The sequence below is a fragment of the Macaca nemestrina genome, chromosome 3 (assembly GCF_043159975.1).
Source record: "Macaca nemestrina isolate mMacNem1 chromosome 3, mMacNem.hap1, whole genome shotgun sequence".
Lineage (NCBI taxonomy): Eukaryota > Metazoa > Chordata > Mammalia > Primates > Cercopithecidae > Macaca > Macaca nemestrina.
Window position 1 is genome coordinate 89155158 of NC_092127.1, and position 24616 is coordinate 89179773.

General features: G+C 34.5%; 1 protein-coding gene across 2 annotated transcripts in view; it reads left to right on the forward strand.

Annotated features, from left to right (window-relative positions):
* The window catches only part of LOC105486361 (DnaJ heat shock protein family (Hsp40) member B14), a 47667-nt gene extending 23051 nt beyond the window's left edge, over positions 1 to 24616 (forward strand). For both annotated transcript variants that reach the window (XM_011749215.2, XM_011749216.2), the window contains 6 exons: positions 1173 to 1318; positions 15419 to 15604; positions 17704 to 17798; positions 18610 to 18719; positions 20267 to 20439; positions 23024 to 24616. In XM_011749215.2, coding sequence (XP_011747517.1) covers positions 1173 to 1318; positions 15419 to 15604; positions 17704 to 17798; positions 18610 to 18719; positions 20267 to 20439; positions 23024 to 23148 — 835 coding nt within the window. In that variant the 3' untranslated portion in view covers positions 23149 to 24616. The remainder of the gene's footprint in view (positions 1 to 1172; positions 1319 to 15418; positions 15605 to 17703; positions 17799 to 18609; positions 18720 to 20266; positions 20440 to 23023) is intronic.

Here is a 24616-nt window from a genome sequence, read left to right on the forward strand (position 1 = left end):
AGTTAAAAAAAAAAAAATCAATCTTGTCTCTTTTCTTTGAAAACTTTGAATCAGTCTTTGCAGTTCTTTTGCTGCCAGTGTCCACTTATACCCTAGATCATTTCGCCAGTCACTACCTCTGTCTACCTCTGTTATCAAGCCACCCACACATGGAACACATCTAAAGTTGCAAAGTACTCTCCAAAAATTTTGAAAAGGTACTGTGGTTTTGTGAAAGTAAATTACTAGATTGTGGAAGAAGGTTGGCATCCACTTGTACTTAATGTTCTCTGTTCCATTCAGAGTATTTCTTTTCTAATCCTAATGTACTTTAAATACTCCAGGCTTAAATCTGTTAAATATTTAAGGTACAAACTGTATGTATATAATCTTTAGAAATGTGCTTATCACAATGAAAATCAGGGATAACATTTTTTGAGTACCATGTTATATTTTATCATGAGATGTTATCTTTTTCAGAGAGTGACACAGATAAATTATCTTTGGCATAACAGGGCTGGCTGGGTGCAGTGGTTTATGCCTGTAATCCCAGCACTTTGGAAGCCTGAGATGGGAGGATCATTTGAGGCCAGAAGTTCGAGACTAGCCTCAGCCCCAACATAGCAAGACCCCATCTATACCAAAAATAAATAAATAAATAAATAGGCTAACTTAATTTGACATTTAAATCATAGAATACTGCAATTGTTTTGCATATACTAAACTATTGATTTGATAGTTGGTTAGATCTACATTATGCAAGAACAAAATTTTTGGAATGTAATGCATGTTCATTCTTAGCTGTGACACGCTTTTGAAGAGTTTTGGAATTACTTTATCCACTATGAGTAGTAAAAAATTGTTCATATTGTCTCATTTTAGTTACAATATATGTTCTGACTTTCATCCATTATTATTATGGGCTTTGCTTTACTTCTCTGTACTTGTGATACCTTACACTAAGGACATTTTCATGGTTTACTCTTCTTAGACTAGGGAAGAGGTTGGAGGAATGGTCTGTGGTCGAAAAAGAGAATGAAGTAAACTAATCCTTAAAGAGATAAGCCATCATTAGATTTTGAGAAAGAGTCCACAGATAGTTCTTTATACCATTCTAATAAATTAAAAAATTAGAGATATTACATGACCGTCTTCCTTGAAATTTACATTATAACACACTTTCTTGTTCACAGCATAAACAAATGTAAAAATTACTATGAAGTACTTGGAGTTACAAAAGATGCTGGTGATGAAGATTTGAAAAAAGCTTATAGAAAGCTTGCTTTGAAGTTTCATCCAGACAAAAACCATGCACCTGGAGCAACAGATGCTTTTAAAAGTAAAGTAAACCTTTTAAAGCAATTTTACTAAGCTTTCTTTAAAATTCACTTTATAGTGTTTCAGAATATTAAATTCTGCTTTTGGACTGGTGCATTTAGAGACCAGCACAAGCAAGGGTCTGGAAAATCCTTTAAAACTTCAGTATTAACTGGTCATACCCGAAATCAAACGAATGCAGTTTGGCTTCACAAAAGCAATATTCCAGTTCTGATACAGTCTTAAGTAACTTTTCTAGGCACGTATGCATGCTTTCTTGTTTACCAGGAACAAGTAGGGTGATGATTATGCATGAGCTTCTAGCGTATTGCCATCTGGTTCTAAATGAACTAAAAGCAAAATATAGTTTTTGTGAGTTTTTAAGGTACAATAGACTGGAACTTGGATATTTAAGAAAAATCTCCTCAGAGTTCTTTTATTTCTATTAAACTTTGCCCAGTTTTTTCATTTTATATATGTAGTTTTAGCTAATGTCATTTTTTCTTTTTAAAAATATCATTCCTCTTGCCTACTATTTATTTTTTGTTTTCCATCCCAATAGTCTTTAAATTTTTTGCCAATTTAATAAATTTCAGGGAAGTGATTTTGTCATTTTATATTTTGTTAAATACAATTTATTTGTAATAATTTATTTCTAATTCATAGTTAAATGGCTAAATTTGTGATTGTTCATTCTTGTGAATTTGGCATTCATAAAGCCAGTGTATAATGTTTACAGTACAATGGTGGGGTCTTAGAATCACTGGAAGTAGATACTCATTTTAAACATCTTCCAAAAAGATAGAAGAATCAATTGGTCCTTCATGAAAATACTGATAAGATTGTTTCCAAAACAGTTTTGTTTCTTGAAGGAAGTTGCCAAGGAAAATACATTTGGGAATTAATAATATATTCTAGTAAAAGCCACTGCCAAAGGGGTGCTGGTGACAGTAAATTACCACTGTGACAGGGAGAGACGTCTCAGTTTGTTTCCTTAAAGTAAAAGTGGCATGTTGAAAGTACAGGAAAAGCTTTACTCGAAAACACTAACTTGCAAATTACATTTCCATCAGTTCATTACCTGAAGAATGTGTCCAGAAAATAGTGCCATTATTTTCTTTCCTCCAAATACACACCTTTATTAAACAAAAGTAAAGCTTTCATTTTTAAAAATAACACAGATAATAGCACTTAGGTTAATTTATAATTCAATAGTACAGAAAGTTGGGAAATTTCTGATGGAATTGTCAAGTAGAATAAATATTTGTTTAATTTGTGTTATAGCTTGAGCCTAATGTATGCAGTCACAGAGTTACCAGAAAATGTAACTGAAATCTTTAAATAGCTAATTTATTATCATATATTCCCCCAAAAGCTAAAAGTGAGTTTAGATTTATGAGTTCCACAAATTTAATTTAAAGTTTTTTGAGTTTTAAAAACGTTTAAAATATTTTGGCAGTGGATTATTCATATGATTGTGATCTGCTAAGTGATTTCAGTGTTAATTCTTCATTAATGCTAAGAACATTAAACTATTTCTTCAACTTCTGTATTGAAGTCATATTAGCATCTTGGAATAACACTAAATGTATGTAACATATTTCTACAGCCTCTGTAGTGTTTTGAATAGGTTAGCAGCATAGATGTCACCTAAGGAAGCCAGCTAGACACTCAGTGGGGTTTTACAAAGCTGGTTATACTTTTGTGTGGTACATTTCAGAGTTTAGTGCTCTGCTTTGCAAAACTAGAGACTTAATACTTACCAACATGCCAGGAGATGATTTATATCAAGAGGAGAGGATCACATTGTTCAGTACACAAAGAGATTACCTGTAAATCAGAATGCCAGTTTATTAGTCCCAAAGAGGATCAGAATAGGGAATTGGCTGATGAGCCTATTTTTCACTGAGTGGAAACTACATAGAAAACTCAAGTTGTAATCCACAAATGCTTGGCTAGTAACAGTAGTTAATTAGAAAATATTACAGATAGCATCATCACACAGAAATGGCAGGTTTCATTCATTTAGCATACAGGATCTTCTCATTGTCTTCTGTATCATCTTATTTTATTTTTAACCAACCAGTCTGTTTTTGGAATACTAAGCCATGTATCTCTGAGCAAAGACAATACTGTTGTCTTTTTTATAAAAGCTAAAGTATGGATTGATTGCTCTGTAATTACTAAAACACTTTTTTCAGAAAATGGAAACTACTTGCTTTTATTTCCTTCAAGAATAGAAAATGAAGAGGTAATTAGTAATTAAATGAAGAGATGTTTCATTTGTGTGTTTTGTAAAGCTTTAAAAATAAAAAAGATTGTTCTCAAGGAGAATGAACTCATACGTTCATGTAGCTATTTTGCCTTTCCAGTTAGGATTATAAGTTTCCCAAGTGGGGAGTATTTTATTTACATGTAAAGTGACTTGCAAAATACATGTAAACATATTTTAAAACACATTTTAATGAAATGAGTCCCTTTCCTTTTTTCTGATGTAGACGTCTTCAAAACATACCCATTCTACATTATCTTCAAAGATTCCCAAGTATTTCAGAGACTATTTGAATAATACCTGTGTCTATTGACATACACATGAATGTAGTAATAGAGCATATATTAGTTGTTTATGTGTTTTCTTGACAAGTAATAGTGGAATGGGAGTTGTTGCTTGTATTAGTTCTGGTAGTTCAATATGAACATCTAGAGTATATCTCTAAGTACAAAGAGTTTAATTCTGCCATTTGGGTTAGTTCTTGTAGAGAAGTACAATGAGAGAATCTGAGATATCTTCTTCCCCAAAGAATTTATAATTCATAAAGGGGAGATAAACCTTACACAGAACTTTTGTGGTATAGTAATGCCTCACATTTAAGAAACATCTTACAGTTTTTCATTCCCATTTTTAAATTTAATGCTTATTAAAAAATCTCATGAAGTAGTTAAGAGACCAGTGTCATCCTCATTTCAAGAATAAGAAAATTGAGACTCAGATTTACCCAGGATCTCACAGAAGACCAACTATATTTAAATACTAAAACAGACTACAGATGTCCAAAGAAAGGTTAGAAAGATGAAGTCTCATTGTGAGCAGAGTAGTTGGAGAAGCCTTCATAATAGTTAGAATTAAGGTTAAAATTAAGAATTTTCTTAAGAGTTAGCATGATGTCTATGGTTAGAGAAGAGAGGGGATAGCAAAAGCTTGGCAGCGAGAATGAGGTGGGTGATCTAAAATTCCATGAGGACTTCCACTTTCAGGAAGATAGGACAGATATACTTTTCCCTATTTCTCCCAATGAGTACAACTGAAAACCCCAAACATTAATATATAAAATAAAGAAAACAAACAAAGGAAGACTCTGAAAGGTGGAGAGAAAAAAGGTAGACCAACTAGGTAGGGACCTCAGGATTCAAAGAACAACACAGCAGTTAGTTGCTTAGGTTTTTTTGTTTGTTTGTTTGTTTGTTTTTGACGGAGTCTTTCTGTGTCGCCCAGGCTGGAATGCAGTGACACAGTCTTGGCTCACTGCAACCTCTGCCTCTTGGCTTCAAGTAAGTCTCTGCCTCAGCTTTCTGAGTAGCTGGGATTACAGGCGCCTGCCACTACACCTGGCTAATTTTTTTTTTATTTTTACTAGAGATGGGGTTTTCACTATCTTGGCCAGGCTGGTCTTGAACTCCTGACCTTGTGATGCACCCACCTCAGCCTCCCAAAGTGCTGGGATTACCAGCATGAGCCACCGTGCGTGGCCTACGTATTCTTTTTTTACCCCATATATATCCCAGATTAGATGCTGGAGGAGTAGGTAACACAAAAACACCAATAAGTATAGACAGAAAAGCCCCAAGAAAAGCCTGCCTTATCTAGCCAAATGATCAGGAAAGGGATAGCCTAGAAAGACAGAAAAACAGTAGCCACTCTACTGCAAACACCACAGGAAAAACTGTTGCCCCACTCTGACCCACACTAGCAAAGGCTGAGTAGAGAGCCTAGACTACCACCCCCTCTATGCTGTAATGAGATGCTCTAAGCTCCCTCCTGGGATGGTAACAGAGAAGGTTAACTAGATAGCTTAAACTTTCATTTATGCTGGGTAGTAAGAAAGGCTTCCCTCACAGTGTCAGTGGGGATCATGTGAACTTTCACCTCCACCTAGCAGTGAAAGGGTGCTCATTCTCCCTGCTGGGGTAGTATCAGAGGTAGCCTAATGTACAGTCAGGACTTTAATCACCACCCAGAGGTAACAAAGTCATTTCCTTATGGTGTCAGTGAAGTTAAATGGAGAACAGTAATGAAGCATCTCTTCTCCTCCTAGCCAGCGAGATATAAGTGGAGGTCTGATATTCCCATAAGGGAACTTCTGTATCTATCCAATGGGTCCCTTCCCCTTGAGTGTCTTCAAAGGCCAAGGGAAAAAACCTGGACTTCCACTCCCGCTTAGGAACAATGAGATGGTATTCCCCCTTTTCTGCTGAAGTGGAGTCAGAGGAATACAATAAAAACAAAATATATAAATAAGATCCAGACTCTCATAAGATAATACCCCATATTATGAAGTTTCAGTTGAAAATTACTTGTCAGTCTAAGAACCAGGAATATCTCAAAACTATAGAATGTTTATGATCATATAAATGTTTCAATGGGTCATCATATGTTTCAATGAGCAACTACAAATAAGCTTAAAACAAAATAATCTTTGCAAAGCAATAGAAAGTCTGAGCAAAGCTATTAAAGTATAAAGAACAAAATAGAAATTTTACAACTCAAAAATAAAAACTATCAGTAAGTGGAATAAACAGCAGAATGGACAGATAGAGGAAATAATTGGCGAGCTAGAAAATAGAAAAATAGATGTTATCCAATTTGAACATAGAAAATAAGCTCAAATGAAAAAGGACATAGCCTCAGAGACTGGTGGGACTATAGCACAAGATCTAATATTTAGGTGATTAGTGTCCTAGAAGAAAGGGAGAAAGAAGGCAGAGCTGAAAAGGTACTCAGAAAATTAAAGGTTGAAAACTTCCCAAATTTGGCAAAAGATAGAAGCCTATAGATTCCAGCTGAATGAACCCCAAACTGATAAACCCAAAGAAAGCCATACCAAGACACATAATTGTCAAACTTTTGAAAACTAAAGACAAAGGCTTGAAAACAGCAAAAGAGAAATGATGCTTTACCTATAGGGGGGAAAGCAATTTAAGTGACAGCAGATTTCACATCAGAAACCACAGAGGCCAGAAAGAAGTGGCACATATTTCAAGTGCTGAAGGAAAAGGAACTGTCAACCTAGAATCCTATACTCAGCAAAAATATCTTTCAGGAATGAAGGGGAAATCCAGACATTTGTCAGATGAAGGAAAAATGGGAAAATTTGTCATGAGCAAATACAACCTAAGAGAATAGCTAAAGGAAGTTCTTTAAACAAAAGGACACAATAAAAGAAAGAATCTTGAAATATCAAGAGGAAAGAAAGAACACGGTACTCTGGTATTATTTGTGGTGCCCCAAAGTTTGTATGTTGAAACCTAGTCACAAATGTGATGGTATTAGGAGGTGAGGCCTTTGGGAGGTGGGATTCTACCTTGTGAAGACACAGTTAGAAGGAACCATTTATGAACCAGAAAGCAGGCCCTCACCAAGACACTGAGGCTGCCAGTGTCTTGATCTAAGCCTCAGCCTCTGTAGCTGTGAGAAATAGATTTGGTTATAAACTATCCAATTTATGATATTTTGTTATAGCAATCTGAATGGACTAAGACACATGGTAAGCAAAAATATGGTTAAATACAGTATACTTTTGCTTCTCTTGAGTTTGATATTTGAAGCAAAAATTACAACATTGATAAGGTTTTAGATGTATGTAAAGAAAATATATAAGGCAATTATTTTTTTGTTTGTTTTTTTGAGATGTAATCTCTCTCTGTCACCCAGGCTGGAGTGCAGTGGCACAATCTCTGCTCACTACAACCTCCGTCTCCCGGGTTCAAGCGATTTTCCTGCCTCAGCCTCCTGAGTAGCTGGGATTACAGGCTTGCGCCACCACACCCAGCTAATTTTTTTTTTATATTTTTAGTAGAGACGGGGTTTCACCATGTTGACCAGGATGGTCTCGATCTCTCAATCACGTGATCCACCCGTCTCAGCCTCCCAAAGTACTGGGATTACAGGCATGAGCCACCGCGCCTGGCTGGCAATTATGTTTTAAATAGGGAAAGATAAAGGGAAGTAAAGGGAGGTAAGGATTCTGTACTTAATTCAAACTAACAAAATGATGACACCAGAGGATTATAAATTATGTATATATTATGTATATATAATACATATAAATTATGTGTATATAATGTATATATAATGCCTAGAGCAACCACTAAAAAGTTACACAAAGATATATACTCCGAACAGACTATAGATAAGTCAAAATGGAATTCTAAAAAATGTTCAAGTAACTAACTCACAGGATGTCAGGAAAAAGAAAACAGGAATGAAAGGACAGAAAATAAAAAATAAAATAGCAGGCTTAAACCCTAACTTATCAGTAATTACATTACATGTAAGTGACCTGTCTATGCCAATTAAAAGTCTTTTGGTATAATGCGTTTTAAAAGCATGATTTCACTAGGTGAAGTGGCTCACGCCTATATATTCCTAGCACTTTGGGAGGCGAAGGTGGGAGGATCAGTTGAGCCCATGAGTTCAAGATCAACCTAGCCAACAGTGAGACCCCCATCTCTACAAAAAATTAAAAAATCAGCTGGATGTGGTAGCACGTGTCTGTTATCCCAGCTACTTAGGAGGCTGAGGCAGGAGAATCACTTGAGCCTGGGGGGTTGGGGCTGCAGTGACCTGTGATTGTGCCACTGCACTCCAGCTGGGGTAACAGAGCGAGACCTTGTTTTAAAAACAAAACATGATTTTGCTGTATGTTGTCTACAAGAAAATTATTTGATAACACTATGTCCAGAATAAAAATAAGATTGAAAAACTATATCATGCAAATATTAGTCAAAAGAAAACAGGAGTTGCTATATTAATATTAGAGCAAGTAGACTTTAGAGTAAAAACATTGCCAGAGTAGTACATTATGAACATGTACATGATAAAAGGGTCAGTCCTTTAAGACATAAATGTATATGCACTGAAAGACAGCTGCAAAATATGTAAAGCAAAAACTAATAGAACTGGAGGAAGAAATAGACAAAGTCACAGTTATAGTTGGAGACTCTGATACCTCTCTCTCATAACTGATAGAACAATTAAACAGAAAATCAACAAGAATATAGAAGAACTAAACACCACCATCACCCAACAAGATCTAATCAACATTTATACATGCCGCTCAACAACAGCGGACTGCAAATTCTTTTCAAGTGCCCACAGAACACACAGGAAGATAGACCATATCCTGAGTCATAAGATAAACCTCCACTAATTTAAAATATTGAAATCATACAAGTATGTTCACCAACCACAATGGAATCAAAGTGGAAATCAGTAACACAAAGGTAATAGGAAAACGTCCAATCCTTGGAAACTGAACACATACTTCTAAAGTATCCACGGGTCAAACAGGAAATATCAAAACAAATTTTAAAAAATATATTGAACTAACTTGGCCGGGCACAGTGGCTCACGCCTGTAATCCCAGCACTTTGGGAGGCTGAGGCGGGTGGATCACAAGGTCAGGAGATCGAGACCATTCTGGCTAACACGGTGAAGCCCTGTCTCTACCAAAAATACAAAAAGCCGGGTGTGGTGGCCGGCACCTGTGGTCCCAGCTACTCAGGAGGCTGAAGCAGGAGAATGGCATGAACCCAGGAGGCAGAGCTCACAGTGAGCCGAGATTGCGCTACTGCACTCCAACCTGGGCAACAGAGCAAGACTCCATCTCAAAAAATATATATATATATGTGTGTGTATATATATATATGTGTGTGTGTGTGTGTGTATGTGTATATATATATATATATATATATAACTAAAAATGAAAATACAACAATCAAAATTTGAGAAGACCAGCTGAAGGAATGCTGAGAGGAAACTTGTAACATGAAATGCATATGTTAGAAAAGAGGAACAGTCTCAAATCAGTTATCTGTGCTTCTACCTTACAAATCTAGAAAAAGAATAGCAAAATAAACTCAAAGCAAGCAAAAGAAGGAAATTATAAGAGTAGAAATCAGAATTGAAAAGAGTAGCAATAGTGAATATCAATGAAACAGAGCTGGTTCTCTGAAAAAAATCAATAAAATTGAAAGACTGACCAAAAAAAGAGAGAAGACAGAAATAACCATTGTCAGAAATGGTGTCAGAGACAAGGATATCACTGCAGACATCAAAAGGATAATAAGAATACTATGAACAATTCCATACACGTAAGTTTACAAATTAGATAAGATGGTTCAATTAGTTGAAAAATACAAATGATCACAACTCAGTCTGATATAGGTAATGTGAATAGCCTTATAGAAATTGCTGTGGTTTGGGTATATTGAAATTTGATCCCCAGTGTGGCAGTGTTGGGAGGTGTAGCCTAGTGGGAAGTGTTTTTGTTATGGGGGCAGATCCCTCATGAATGTCTTGGTGCTGTTCTCACAGTAGTAAGTTCTTGCTCTTTTGAGGCTAGATTAGTTCTCGCAGGAATTGATTATTTCCTGAGTGAGTGGGTTGTTATAAAGCCAGGACACCCCTCAGGGTTTCCCCTCTTTGCACCTGTCTGCTTCCACTTTGATTTTCTCCACCATGTGATGTAGCACAAAAGCCCTCACCAGAAGCCAAGGCCATGCCCACAAACTTCTCAGCCTATAGAACCGTAAGCTAGTCTCAGGTATTCTTCTATAGCAACACAAAATGGACTAAGAACTGTTCAGTGAATTAAAGTTGTAATTACAAAATTCCCAAAAAAGAAATATCCAGACTCAGATTCCCGCCCCCCCACTTTTTTTTTTTTTGAGACGGAGTCTTGCTCTGTTGCCCAGGCTGGAGTGCTGTGGCGCGATCTTGGCTCACTGCAAGCTCTGGTTCCCAGGTTCACACCATTCTCCTGCCTCAGCCTCCCAAGAAGCTGGGACTACAGGTGCCCACCACCACACCCCGCTAATTTTTTGTATTTTTTAGTAGAGACGGGGTTTCACCATGTTAGCCAGGATGGTCTCGATCTCCTGACCTCATGATCCACCCGCCTCGGCCTCCCAGAGTGCTGGGATTACAAGCGTGAGCCACCGTGCCCGGCCTTCAGATCCTCTTATTGAAGAAGTCTATCAAACTTTTTAAGGAAGAATTAAAACTAATTCTACAGAATCTCTTCCAGAAAATAGAAGAGGAAGAGACATTTTCCAGTTAATGTTAAGAAATGTTTTACCTTGCTTATATCAAAACCAAAGACATTACAAAAAAACAAAAACAAAACAAAAAAAAACTACAGACCAGTATACTTTGTGGAATAAACCCAAACATCCTTAACAAAATACCAGAATTTTGCAGTATATAAAAAGAATAATATACCCCAAACAATAGAAGTTTATTTGAAGGTAGCAAACTCAATTCACTATTTGAAGATCAATAAGTGTAATCCACCACATTAATAGACTAAAGGAAAAAAAATCCCACGATTATATTAATCAGTGGAATAAAAGCATTTGATACATTTCACCACCCATTCATGATAAAAACTGTCAGAAAAAATAGCAATAGAAGGGAACTGCCTCAACTTGATGAAGAGCAACTACAGAACTCCTGTAAGCTAACATTAAATGGTGAAAGACTGAATGCTTTTCCCTTATGATCAAGAATAAAGCAAGAATGTCTCTTTACCACTCTTATTCGACAAAGTGCAGGAAGTAGTAACCACTGTGTTAAAGAGAGAAAAAGGAAATAAAAGGCATACAGGTTGGAAAAGAAGAGCTAAAACTACTTATATGCAAATGACATGATTATCTATGTAGAAATCCAAGGAATCTACAGAAAAAAACTGTAACTACAAAGTGAATCCCGTAAGATTGCAGGACACAATATAAATATATAAAAAATTAATTGCATTTCTATTTACTGGCAATGAACATTTAGACACTAAAATTAATACATTAGCATTTACAACCATACATACAAAAAAATACTAGATGTAAATTTAATAAAACTTGTATCAAATTTATATACTGAAAGCTATACAATATTTATTAAAGAAATCAGAAAATAGCTAAATAAATGGACTGAAATATCACGTTCATGGATGGGAAGATTCAACATAGTAAAGATGTCAAGTCAGCTGGGCGAGGTGGCTCACACCTGTAATCCCAGCACTTTGGGAGGCCGAGGTGGGCAGATCACCTGAGATTGGGAGTTCTAGACCAGCCTGACCAACACAGAGATACCCTGTCTCTACTAAAAGTACAGAATTAGCCAGGTGTGGTGGCACATGCCTGTAAGTCCAGAAGGCTGAGGTAGGAGAATCACTTGAACCTGGGAGGCGGAGGTTGCAGTGAGCCAAGATCGTGCCATTGTACTCCAGCCTGGGCAACAAAAGCAAAACTCTGTCTCAAAAAAAAAAAAAAAAAAAAGATGTCAAGTCATCACAAATTGATATACAGGTTTAACACAATTCCTGTCAAAATCCTAGCAGGATTTGTTTTGTAGATAGAAACAAGTTTTATTCTAAAATTCATATGAGGGGAAGAAAGAACCTGAATATTTAAAAACATTTATTTTTATTAAAAGAATGTAGTTGGAGTAATCAGTGTTCCTGATTTCAGGATTTACTATATCAATAGTAAACAAAACTGTGTGGTATTGGCAGAGAAATATACACATAGATCAGTAGAACAAGATAGGAAACCCAGAAACAGACTGATACTAATATAGCCAACTGGTTTTTGACAAAGATGCAAAAGCAATTCGATGGAGGAAAGACAGCCTTTTCAACAGTTGGTTTTGAGGCAACTGGACACCCATAGGCCAAAAAATTAACCCCGACAAAAAGTATCATCCCTTATACACAAAATGAACTCAAAATAGATCATGAATGTAAATATAAAACATAACACTTAATCAACAATCATGGGAGTAAATCTTTAGGATCTAGGGCGAGGCAATGATTTTTTAAGACTTAACCCCAAAAGCACAGTACATAAAAGGAAAAGTTGTTAAGTTGTACTTTAAGATTTTTAAAGTTTGCTCTGCCCTATTACAAGGATGAAAAGAAGCTCCAGGATGGGAAAAAAGATTTGCCAGGCACATATTTGACAAAGGACAGGTATCTTGAATATATTAAACATAAAGAACTCCCAACACTCAAAAGTAAAATAACAGACAATCCCATTAGAATGGTCAAGAAAATGAAGAGATATCCCATTGAAGATGATATACAGAGGGCAGATAAGCACAGTGAAAGATTTTCACTGTCATTCATTAGTCATTAGAGAAATGCAAAGTAAAACCAAAATGGGATATCACTACACATTTATCAGCTGAAAAATAATGACAATACCAAATGCTGGTATGGATGCAGAGAATGGATCACTCATTGTTGATGGGATACGTAATGACACAGCCATTCTGCACAATAGTTGGGCAGTTTCTCAAAAATATATGCAGCTACTATACAACCCAACAATGCACTCCTGGGGATTTATTCCAGAGAAATGAAGATTTATGTTTACACATAATCCTGTACATGAATGTATATAGCAGTTTTATTTGTAATAGCCAAAAACTAGAGAAAAACTAGATGTTATTCAGTGGTAAATGGTTAAACAAACAGTGGTACATCCTTAACCATGGACTACTACTCACTGATAAAAAGAAATGAACTGTTGGCAAATATGACAACCTGGATCTCCAGAGTGTTATGATTTACAAAGCCAATCCCAAAAGGTTTCAATCAATTTATATATCATATAATATAATCCCATTTATGTACTGTGTTAATTCATTAATACAATATTCTTGAAATGACAAAACTGTCAAAATGGAGAATAGATGAATGGTTGTCAGGGGTTGGGAAGGGAAGGAGGAGGAGTTGGATGTGGTTATGAAAGATCAGCATGAGGGTGGTATTAGAAATGTTCTCTATCCTGACTATATCAGTATCAATATCCTGTTTGTGATATTGTAAGATAATTTTGCAAAATATTACTATTGGGAAAAATTAGGCAAAAGGCATAGCGGATCTGTGTATTAAAAGTTTAAAGAAAAATAAATGAAGTGGAAGGTACCTTTTGGTCAGATAAGTGAAAATGAGATAGAAATGCATTTTGTAAAACTTCTGAATACCAAAATAAATTTTGGATATAATTATTTAGATAATAAGGAACTGCAAAAAATCTTGATTATATGGGTATAATATCACAAAGTAAATGAATAGAAAATTACTCTGGCCACAATATATAAATTGTCTTATGTGTACAATTTTAGATTATGACAGTATTTCTCAAATACCATCTAAATATCTTAATGTTTAGAAATTACTTTTTCTAAAAAAGGAAGCCTTAAAATAGAATTGAGTTGCCTATATATTAATAGTTTTAAAGTATTAAAACTATTAAAGTAGCATTGTTACATAACATGGGATAGCCCTTTTAGTTTATAGATGTTAAATCCTAAAATTGATATTGTTACTAAAACTACAATTTTAGGAGACTGATAGATAATGCTTCTTTTTTTAGGTATGAGTTAATACCTTGGTGTTGTTTGTAAGTACATTGTTTCTATCTTTGACTGTGCTTTCCCTTTGAAATAATTCATAAAATGATGGCTACATTTCTGAGTCACAGATTCTTTGAGAATCTGAAGAAAGTACTCCTCAAATAGATGGACCATCCACCTAATTTTTCATACAGCAGGGTACACATACCACCTGAAAGCAATCTCTGAATCCCAGTTTTAAGAAGCTCGATTAGAAGAAAATATCCATAATATTGTATACAATTAATTTCAGGATAATGTGTAATCATCCAAAAACAACTACCTAATGAGCATCTGTTTGCTTGTACAGTATCTATGGCAGCCACCACATGGGATCCAAAACTATTTTTAAAATATTGCAAAATATTGTATTGCAAGAGGCTTACAATCTAGTTTAAGAAGCAAGATGTATTTATGAAGTGATTATTAGAAATGTCAGAATAATAAGAATAGGGTAGTTCCTAGTTTTAGATTCAAAGCATTACAACTTGTAAATTGGTAAATTTGTAAACTTTAACAATTTTCTGGATTAGTTTCAGGTAGTCTTTTTTTTCAGCATGACATTAGTTTTTGTGTGAGGCAGCCTTTTATAATATAAAAACTTTGCTTGCCAACTTTTACTCATTTCTTTTTCAGGGACTGGAAATGCTTATGCTGTTTTAAGTAAATTCTGGTAACCAGTGTACCATTACCTCTTGGATTTGGGACTGTGAGATGGGAAATAGAATTATTTTTTATAAATAAATGTTATGAAGGTAGCAAAGTGAAACAAAAACCGAGGACTGTCTGTATTTATTTAAAAACTAATTCAGACTTTATGCTGGACCTTGAGGATACGGCCATGAAAACATAAACACAGTCCCTGTCTTAATAGAGTTTACTGTTTTAGGGGATAAGTTGTGCGGGATGATAGAATGAAAGAATAGCTCATGCAGGCTCCACGGTGCAAAAAACGATTTTTGGTATAGGCTGCATAAAGAGAGTGTACTTATTGTGCTAAGAAGAATTTGAGTTCTTGAATTTCAGGGCCCTCATTTGTAAGGTGGGGATAATAATGGACAATGTAATAAGGTATTGGGTGCAGAGCCTGGCAGTTCTTAGGTACTCAATAAATGGTAGCTACTGCTATTGTTATTTGTTTAAACCACTTGAAAAATGGCTTAAGAGGCAGGATTTTAGGAGATGGAGCACAATATTAAAAAAGGAAGATGGATATTCCTTTGTTTTCAAGGCAGTAGAGATACTTGTCTGGTATAAAAAGTTGTATTGAGAGATAATATGTGTAATTGTACACAATGTATAGCTTTAAAAGAACATATTTTTAACAATTTTCTGAATTAGTTTCAGGTAGTCTTTTTTTTTTTTTCAGCACGACATTAGTTTTCATGTGGGGTAGACTTTTATAATATAAAAACTTTGCTTACCAACTTTTACCCATTACTTTTTCAGAGATTGGAAATGCTTATGCTGTTTTAAGTAATCCAGAAAAGCGAAAACAGTATGACCTCACGGGCAATGAAGAACAAGCATGTAACCACCAAAACAATGGCAGATTTAATTTCCATAGAGGTTGTGAAGCTGATATAACTCCAGAAGACTTGTTTAATATATTTTTTGGGGGTGGATTTCCTTCAGGTATTTTAATGTAATTATAGATACTATATTTTATGAAGCTACAGAGTCTTACCTCCAGTTACATTATTTAGAGATGTATCTATCTTTTCTCCTACATTTCTTGTAGTGTTATGATCCTGTGATGGTCTTTCATGAAAGCAGGAGAAAAATGTTAGGGTGATTACTTTTATAATAGCCTGCCTTTTTCCTAGAACATATTTTAATTAAAAAAAAAATGAAGAGTACAGATATTCTGTATTTTATATAAAGCTGAAAGGGAATGTAAGCATGAAATGTAATGTCTGTGTCTTAGGTAAGTACTATTACAATTATGAATGGTTTTCTTTACTTAAACCCAGATGACTATTTGACATTGCTTCTCTAGAAATCTTTGTACGTCTTTTATCAATAATATTATAGTTGACTAATTTGGATTTATGTAGAGGTACTCATCTCTATTTCCATTTAAACAGTAGAAAGTCTGATTCATAGGTTATACTCAAAGTAAGTGGATTTTTAAGGTTACATTAAAATAGAAATAGCTAACTTTAACTAGACTATCAAAGTGAAATATTGTAGTGATACCACTAAATAGATAGATTTTATACTACCAACATAAATAGTATTAAACGCCACTTACATTTACAGTAAGTGGTCACTTAACATAAGGTTTTTGGAAACTGTGACTGTAAGTGAAACAATGTTCTGTATAACAACTAATTTTACCACAGGCTAATTGATATAAACGAGAGTTAAATTGCTAAGGCATATAGTACATCATGTTTACTTGAAGCTGCAGTTTCCAAGGACCTCTGGATGACATTAAGTGAGGACTTACTGTACTGTGAGTTGTTAGTGTGGAAATCTATTTTCCTTGAATGTAGCTCCTCTAAGGTACTTAAAATTATAGCTTTAGTCTTGTTTACAAAATTTACTTCAGGCGCTGAAGTAAATCCCATTCAACATTAGGAGAATCTTCATGAATGTAGCAATGTAATTGGACCTGGTGGCCCTCTCTGAATATTATTGAGAAAGGTTGTGGTCATTTCTTTTTATTTTTTAATAGAAACAGGGTCTTGCTCTGTTGCCCAGGCTGGAATACACTGGGATGATCATAGCTCAGTGCAGCCTCAAAATCCTAGGTTCCACCAATCCTCCCACCTCAGCCTCCCAAGTTGCTGGTACTACAGGCATGTACCACCATGTCTGGCTAAGTTTTTTAAAACTTTTGTAGAGACAGGGTCTTGCTGTGTTGTCCAGGCTAGTCTTGAACTCCTGGCCTCAAGTGATCCTCCCACCTTAGCCTCCCAAATCCTGTGCTGAGATTACAGAGGGGAGCCACCATGCCCGGCAAGGTTGTGGTCATTGATAGGACATTTTGCAAAGCATCCTTGAAGGAAAGAGGATATATAAATGCAAATTAATGACTGAAAATATAACCTGTGTTTTGACATGTTAGAATATATAATTACAGAAAAATTATTAAAACTAATAATTTAGACTGGAAATATACTAGAAACAATCAGAAATCTTTCAGGCAATAGTAAATTTTCTTCTGATATTTGATTTGCAGTTATTTTGCTAGTTTTAACATAGTTTGTCAATGGTAGCCATTTCTGATTGCTCATCTTATATGAAAACAACTTGAATGTTGATCAGCAAGAGAATGTTGGAATAAATTGTGGTCCATCTATACCAAGATATATTATAGAGCTATTTTTAAACAATGAATTTGAATACTATCTTTTGATTTCTAGAGATGTTTATGATTCATTGATAAATGCAAAAAGCAAAGTTTCAAAGTAATAATACAACATTTATAAAAACAACTAGTCATAAACAAAAGAGGTTTATAAAAACCTCTATGTGTGTGGAGAAGCTCTTAGTCAAGTTTTCATAAAGAAGGAACTTCTACCTGTAAAGGAAGCAGATTGGGAAGAATCATTCCTATTTCTATCCACCCTTCACTCACAAGAGGAGAGGGCAATAAGTATTTACTACTGAAAATAAACATGCATTATTTTACTAATTTTTAATAATTAAAGAAAAATGTAAAAGAAAATATACTTTTTCTGATCATAATTGCTCTCCCTAATTTAACTCTGCTTTTAATCTTTTAGGTAGTGTACATTCTTTTTCAAATGGAAGAGCTGGTTATAGCCAACAACATCAGCATCGACATAGTGGACATGAAAGAGAAGAGGAAAGAGGAGATGTACGTTTATGACTAGAAATCACAAAATGGCAAATTTCAGCTCAGGAAAAGCAATTAGAGTTGTCTGGAAAGAGGGCAAGTTGTTGTAGGAAATATTGAGTTTTTCTCTTACTAGAGGTGTTTGGTAGAGACTAGAAAATCCTTAGGGATATTGTAGGAATAGGAGGAGAGGTCAGCCCTGGGTGGTTGGATAGTATGACCCCTTTAGATTTGTTATTCTGTGATTCTAATGAAGGTACACCTGCATTGTGCATGTTGTGAAGGCAACTTGTTATTGTTGGTCCTGAAGAATTTAGAATACTGAAAAACTTGAATTGGAGGTAACTTTCCTTGTTCTAATGCAGTTATACCTAATTGCCTATAGCAGTTTAATTACATGAAGTGGAAAGGTAAATGGAAAGAGCACTAGACTAGAAATTAAAAGGCCTGGCCCCCAGCTTTGCCACTCATCAGCTCCCATCTTCTACCCTCAAATCCAAGGTAAAACATGGTTTTACAGCCTGCAGCATATTGATAGAGTCTCTGTGTGTGTCGGGGGAGGGAGTCGGGAAAGAGAGAGAGAAAGAAATGAGGACTTCCTCATCTATAAAATGAAATCACATTTTATCAGTGTTTTAAAAATCAGAATCTCCTGGTGATGTGCCTGGGCAGTTATATTTAAGAATCACCCCATTGGTATTGTTAGCAGATTTGAAAGCACTGAACTACATGATCTCAAATGCTCTTTCTGCCTCAAAATGTATGACAACTGTCGGATTATTAACAACTACAGTTATATTACAATTTGTTATTCTTTGATGATTTTTTATAGGGAGGTTTTTCTGTGTTTATCCAGCTGATGCCCATAATTGTATTGATCCTCGTGTCATTATTAAGCCAGTTGATGGTCTCTAATCCTCCTTATTCCTTATATCCCAGATCGTAAGTAGCTAAGTGAAGTTTTACAAAAATGAATTGTTGCTATTTCTGACCTAGCTTCCTTTAAAGAGCTTGTGCTCGTGTAAACTTTGAAGTGCCAAATCTATTACTGCAAGTGTACCAGATTTTAAATTTCTATCTAATTTTTAAATTAGTTACTTTAAGTAATAAATTTGTCTTATGTTGTTAATTTACATTTCTATTCTCCTACTGTGGATAAGGACAGAAATGCTATATTTGAACTTGATAACAATTTAATGTGGTAGGTAATGTGTTGCCATTAAAGGCAAAAAATACTCTAAAGGACAAAACTACTTTAAAGACAAAAAGAGCAATGATTGATCTTACATAGTTTTATATCATTAAGGGGAAAATGACTTTACTCTTCATTTTGCAAAATATTGATTAAATAAAAGCAAATATTACTTTTTTATGGTGTATTTTTTTCACCATATACTTTATATATAAGAGGTCAGGACATAAAGGAAATTTAATACAGCATCCATTCTAGACAACTTTAAAACAGTGAACATAAAGGAAACTATAACATCATATTGGCTGTTAATAGCAGCATGAACAAATAAAAAGCAGATAAAGAAAAAATAATAAAAATCATATTGGCAGTGATTTTACAGTATTACAATCACATTGGTCTAAAAATAAGAATTACTTTATTCCAAATAAGATTTTTATTAATGAAAAATTGAGATAACTTTATAAAAGCATAGTGTATTTAAAACTGTGGTTACTTTGTGACATGAAATCATTCTTTTGGGCAATTTGACAGAACGTAAATAAATTACAGGTTGAGTATTTCTTATCCAAAATGCTTGGGACCAGAAGTGTTTTGGATTTTGGATTTTTTCAGATTTTGTAATATTTGCGTATATTTTATCAGATGTCTTGAGAATGGTACCCAAGTCTAAAAATGAAATTTATGTTTTATATATACCCTATACACATAGGTTGAAGGTAATTTTATACAATATTTTTAGTAACTTTGTACATGAAACAAAGTTTGTATACATTAAACTGTCAGAAAGCAAAGGTATCACAATCTCAGCCACCCATGTGGACAACCTGTGGTTGTTTGGCATCATTCCTGATTCTGAATTTATATGCTACTGATAAGCAATCATTTTCTTACTCTAATTCACATATAAATATTTAACAGTGAAAAAATAATGTGTTCAGGGTTAACTAACCAGCATAGTAGCATCACCGGAATACCTGTGTTAGCTGTTAAACAATAGCAACAACAAACAACTACAGGCTTTTAGTTTCCACCTATGATGCTGTGTTTTGATTAAAAGGTGACCCATCATATGAGGTCAGCTTTGGAATTTTTCACTTGTGCCATCTTGTCGATGCTCAGAAAGTCTTAGTTTTAGAGCATTTTGGATTTCAGATTTTCGGATTAGGGATGCTCAACCTGTATTACCAATATTAACTTTTCAATGATTGTTAATTGTTTTTGTTCGCTTGGTTTATAGTAGCATATTGGAATGTCCAATTTTAATTAAAATAATGTTGCTGCATCTCTTTTACAGTGGAACAGGGCAAACTATTAAAATGCAGACAGAAAACTTGGGTGTTGTTTATTATGTCAACAAGGACTTTAAAAATGAATATAAAGGAATGTTATTACAAAAGGTAGAAAAGAGTGTGGAAGAAGATTATGTGACTAATATTCGAAATAATTGCTGGAAAGAAAGACAACAAAGTAAGTTTGTCATGGGTTTAACATTTTAAAACTTATTCACAGTCTTTGGAACTGATTAATGTAGATTTCCCTATTCAAGGAATGTTCTGGAATTCCCTGGCACGTAATTGGGGCACAGTACTTAAATGAGATTTTACATGTGGCCTAACACAGGAATTCACACATAGTAAGATGGTACTTGTGTATTGTTGTTATCGATAAATATTTGGTTGAATAAGGAATACCAAATTTTATTGTACTGATAATATCCATCGTAAGACACATCATTCTTTTATGTACCACCAAGAAAGAAAAAAAATCCTGGGAGATAAACTGTGTCATCAATTTTAAGATGCATCCTGTTTTCAGGGTTAAGTTTGAAACTCTTTGTTAATTTAGCTTTAGTATTTAGAATTTAATGTACAATGAGTTTTGTTGACATTTCATTTTTCTTTACTTTGTTCACAGAGAGGCTCTTCGGAACACTTAATTTGCTTAGGCTTTTCCAGCCTCAGTTTTGTTAATTTAAGGAACAGTTCCATCTATAAAGATTGACCATAAGAATCTGCTGAGATGTTGCACGTGAACTGAGTGTTGTGGTTCTTGTTTTTGTGACCATTGTTATGAATAATAATGTAGACCATATAGTGTAGTGTAAGGAGAACTGACTTTGGAATTAAACAGAGTAAAGTTGAATCCTAGCTCTGAAATTTTTAGCTGACGATTTTAGCTGACGAATTGTAACCTCTATGAGTTTATTTCATGTGTAAAATGGGTGATGATGAGTGGGCGGAGGAAATAATAGCTATCACTTATATAATGCCTACTGTTTCAGTCACTGTCCCAAGCATGTTATAAGTATTAACTCATTTAATCTCCACAACAACCCTGTGAGGTTACTATACTCATTTTACACATGAAGAAACTGAAGCAAAGAGAGATTACTAACTTGCCCAAGGTCATAGAGGTTGTTTGTGATTCAAAACCAGACAATTTGTCTCTCGAATCCAGGCCCTGTGCTCCAAAGTCTTCTCAGAAATAACCAGCTTTATGGGGTTTGTTGTGAAAATTAAATCAGGCAATAAAATACTTCACACATAGTAAATGCTCAGAAAATGTCGGCGATTATCATCATCTCCCCCTTGCTAGGGAAGAGTTGATAAAATGTAACTTCCAAGAGAGTCCTTAACCTCTCTGGTCTTGGTTTTTTCCTCTATATAGTGGCAGTTAGAGATGTGACCTCCTTGACTTCTAACTCAATGAGTTTGTGAAATCAGTCTGTCTTCAGTGTGGAGAAGGTTACATTAGACTAGTGACTTTTAGATTTTCAGCTGGGAATGAGTTGCTACCCTCCCTCCACCCTACCCATCTCTAGAGATGTTTGGTAATGTCTGGAGATAGTTTTGTGTGTCATCATGGGATGGGAATGGAAAGGGATTGCTACTGGCATCTAGTGGGTTAAGGTCAGGGATGCTGCTAAACATCCTACAATGCACAGGACAGGCCCCCCACAACAAAAAAACTATCCAGCCCAAGCAGTACTTTAAATAATTGAACGAATATTAGGCTAGGCATTGGAGAGTTGGATTGGAATCTAGACTCTGCCATTAGTTAGCAGTGTGAACTTTGGTTTATCTAAGTCTCAAATTTCTCCTTTGGGAAGAATCATCTGTAAATAGATATAAGTGCATTATGTGTAAATAAAAGGCATAGTATAATATTGATTGAGTTGTTAATCCTAGTCCAGTTGATTTAGTAAAGATTATTTCTGGAGATTTTTACAAATGGAATGCTCTCTTAACTGTGAGTATATTTTTAATGTGATCTTGACTAATCCATATAAACCAGATGTCTTCTACTTTGACCATTGTGTTCCAGAAAGTAACTGATTTCTTTTTTTGTTAAATCTTCTTTAAGTGCTCCTGGTCTTTACAGGTATTAATAAACAGTGAAATGACTGAGAGTAACAGGAAAAAACAAGGAATACTCCTTGAAGAATTTTGATTTGTAGTCTGTATATCATTAGTAGCTGTGCTGTCTACACACTGAAGGAAGCCTCAGAAGTACTTATTTGCTGAATAGCAATATTATGATCGTATAACAAGCATTTTTTTAATCTATGTTCCTTCAGTAACATTATTATATGTATTTTTTAAGTAAACTCAGAACAAGATTTAAAATTTTTGTATTAAATACTTAAGTCTTGGAATAATCTGAAATCTTAACAGAAGGCCACAGCAAAAATAACCACTGGCAGTATTTAAAAGCATATAATATTTTTAGGAAAAGAGGCCAGGATGATGCTTCAGAGGAATAGTTTTTAAACCACTGGGGAACAGGAGTAGAGAGAAAGGATTCCAACATGAATTGACAGGATTCTATCCTTATTTCTTTTCTGTGTTTGTTTTACCTGCTAGACTTCAGATAAAGTTTTCATTAAAATTTTTTTTTTCCTACTAAAACAGCTTTTAGGAGTTGTACTTGCATTTTTTTAAGTCAGTTAATCAAAATATATCGAAGGGCTCCTGTAAAGCATCACTTGAGCTTAAGCAACTAGGTGACAAAAATTTTATTCAATTAGCAAAATATTTTTCTTTCTTAACAGAAACAGATATGCAGTATGCAGCAAAAGTGTACCGTGATGATCGACTCCGAAGGAAGGCAGATGCCTTGAGCATGGACAACTGTAAAGAATTAGAGCGGCTTACCAGTCTTTATAAAGGAGGATGAACTGGAATTTTTATTTATACCTTTTAGCGTACTCTTTATTTTTTCTGTAAGTAAGTTTAGTTTCATCATGAGAGATGAAGAAAAAGATTTGATACTGAAAACTAAACTGAATAGTTGGTTCCTGAAATCTTGGACTGTTTATGACCTACTGGCTCCTTTAAATAGTAATTGAAAACTAAAATGGAATATTTTAGTTACGCTTCTACAATTATTTTCATTTTAAAAGCTTACATGATTCCTAACTAAAATGTCTTGAGAAAGGATTATCACACCTGTAGCAACTTCCAGTTTTAGTGATTCTCCATTTTTTCCCTTGTCATGTAAATATTTATGGAATGATCATTTTGTGTACATACAGGTTACTGCTTTTTTATTTAAATTCCTTTAGTGTTTAGCTCCATGAGACACTTCAGTTTAAATTGATGGAATAAATGTTATATGACACATTTACATTTTCCTTATCAAGGTGTCAAATGTGTGGACTTTAAACAATGAAACTTTTCCAAAAAGAAAAAAACTTTAACTTTGTGTAAAATCTTATAGTATTATCAGCTTAGAGGGAATTGATATTTTTAATATTGCCGTTATATTCCAAAATATATATTGAGATAAATGAACTGGTGTAGAATATCAGTTTGCTATTTAGTTTTATGAATTACTATACATATACATGCATAGAAATGAAATGCTATACTGATAGATTTTAAAGAAAATATGAGGAAATGGCTATAAATATTAAACTAAAAGGGTGTTGAACAGTAAAGTGCAGTTATGTCATTTACAATTCTAATACGTAAAAGGCCACCAAATTTTGATGTATATGTCCTTGAAGACTGCTAAAATTTATGAAGAGGACTCACATTTTCCCCCATAGAAATTTGCAGTTTCTTGGTGATCATTTAAGCAGGATCCAAAGAAGTTCTTCTACAAATAAGTAATAAGAAATATGAGTACTAAAATATAGCTTTGTGCCTTTTAACCCTATGCCAACTCCTAAACATAAAAGTAGATTACAGTATACTTACCTGATCAGAGCATGATCTGTTTGGCCATATGCAAGTGTGAGCAGAAATAGAGCAGCAGGTAGAACAGTAACTTAAAGCAAGTCATCCTTTAAAAATTCTGAGCTAAAATCTATTCACCATTGAGTAATTGAATTAATCCTATAAGAATAAGCTCCTTGTAAGTAAATCCATAATATGAATTAGAAAAAAGAAAACAGCTGGAAATTGAAGTTTTTGGTGCCTGTATACTGGATATGAAACTATTTGATTTCTAGTCTTCTGTGGTTAGCAGTTGTAATATTTTAATGATTTTGCTTCATACTTGGTTAGTGGAACATAAACATATCTTTGGTACTTCTTTGTGAGTGAGAGAATGCTAGATAGGGTGGCTTTGTTCTTTGTTTAAATTTTTTTTCTGAATGTAGTTAATTTATGGCATCTGTTGAATAAAACTGCTAAAATGA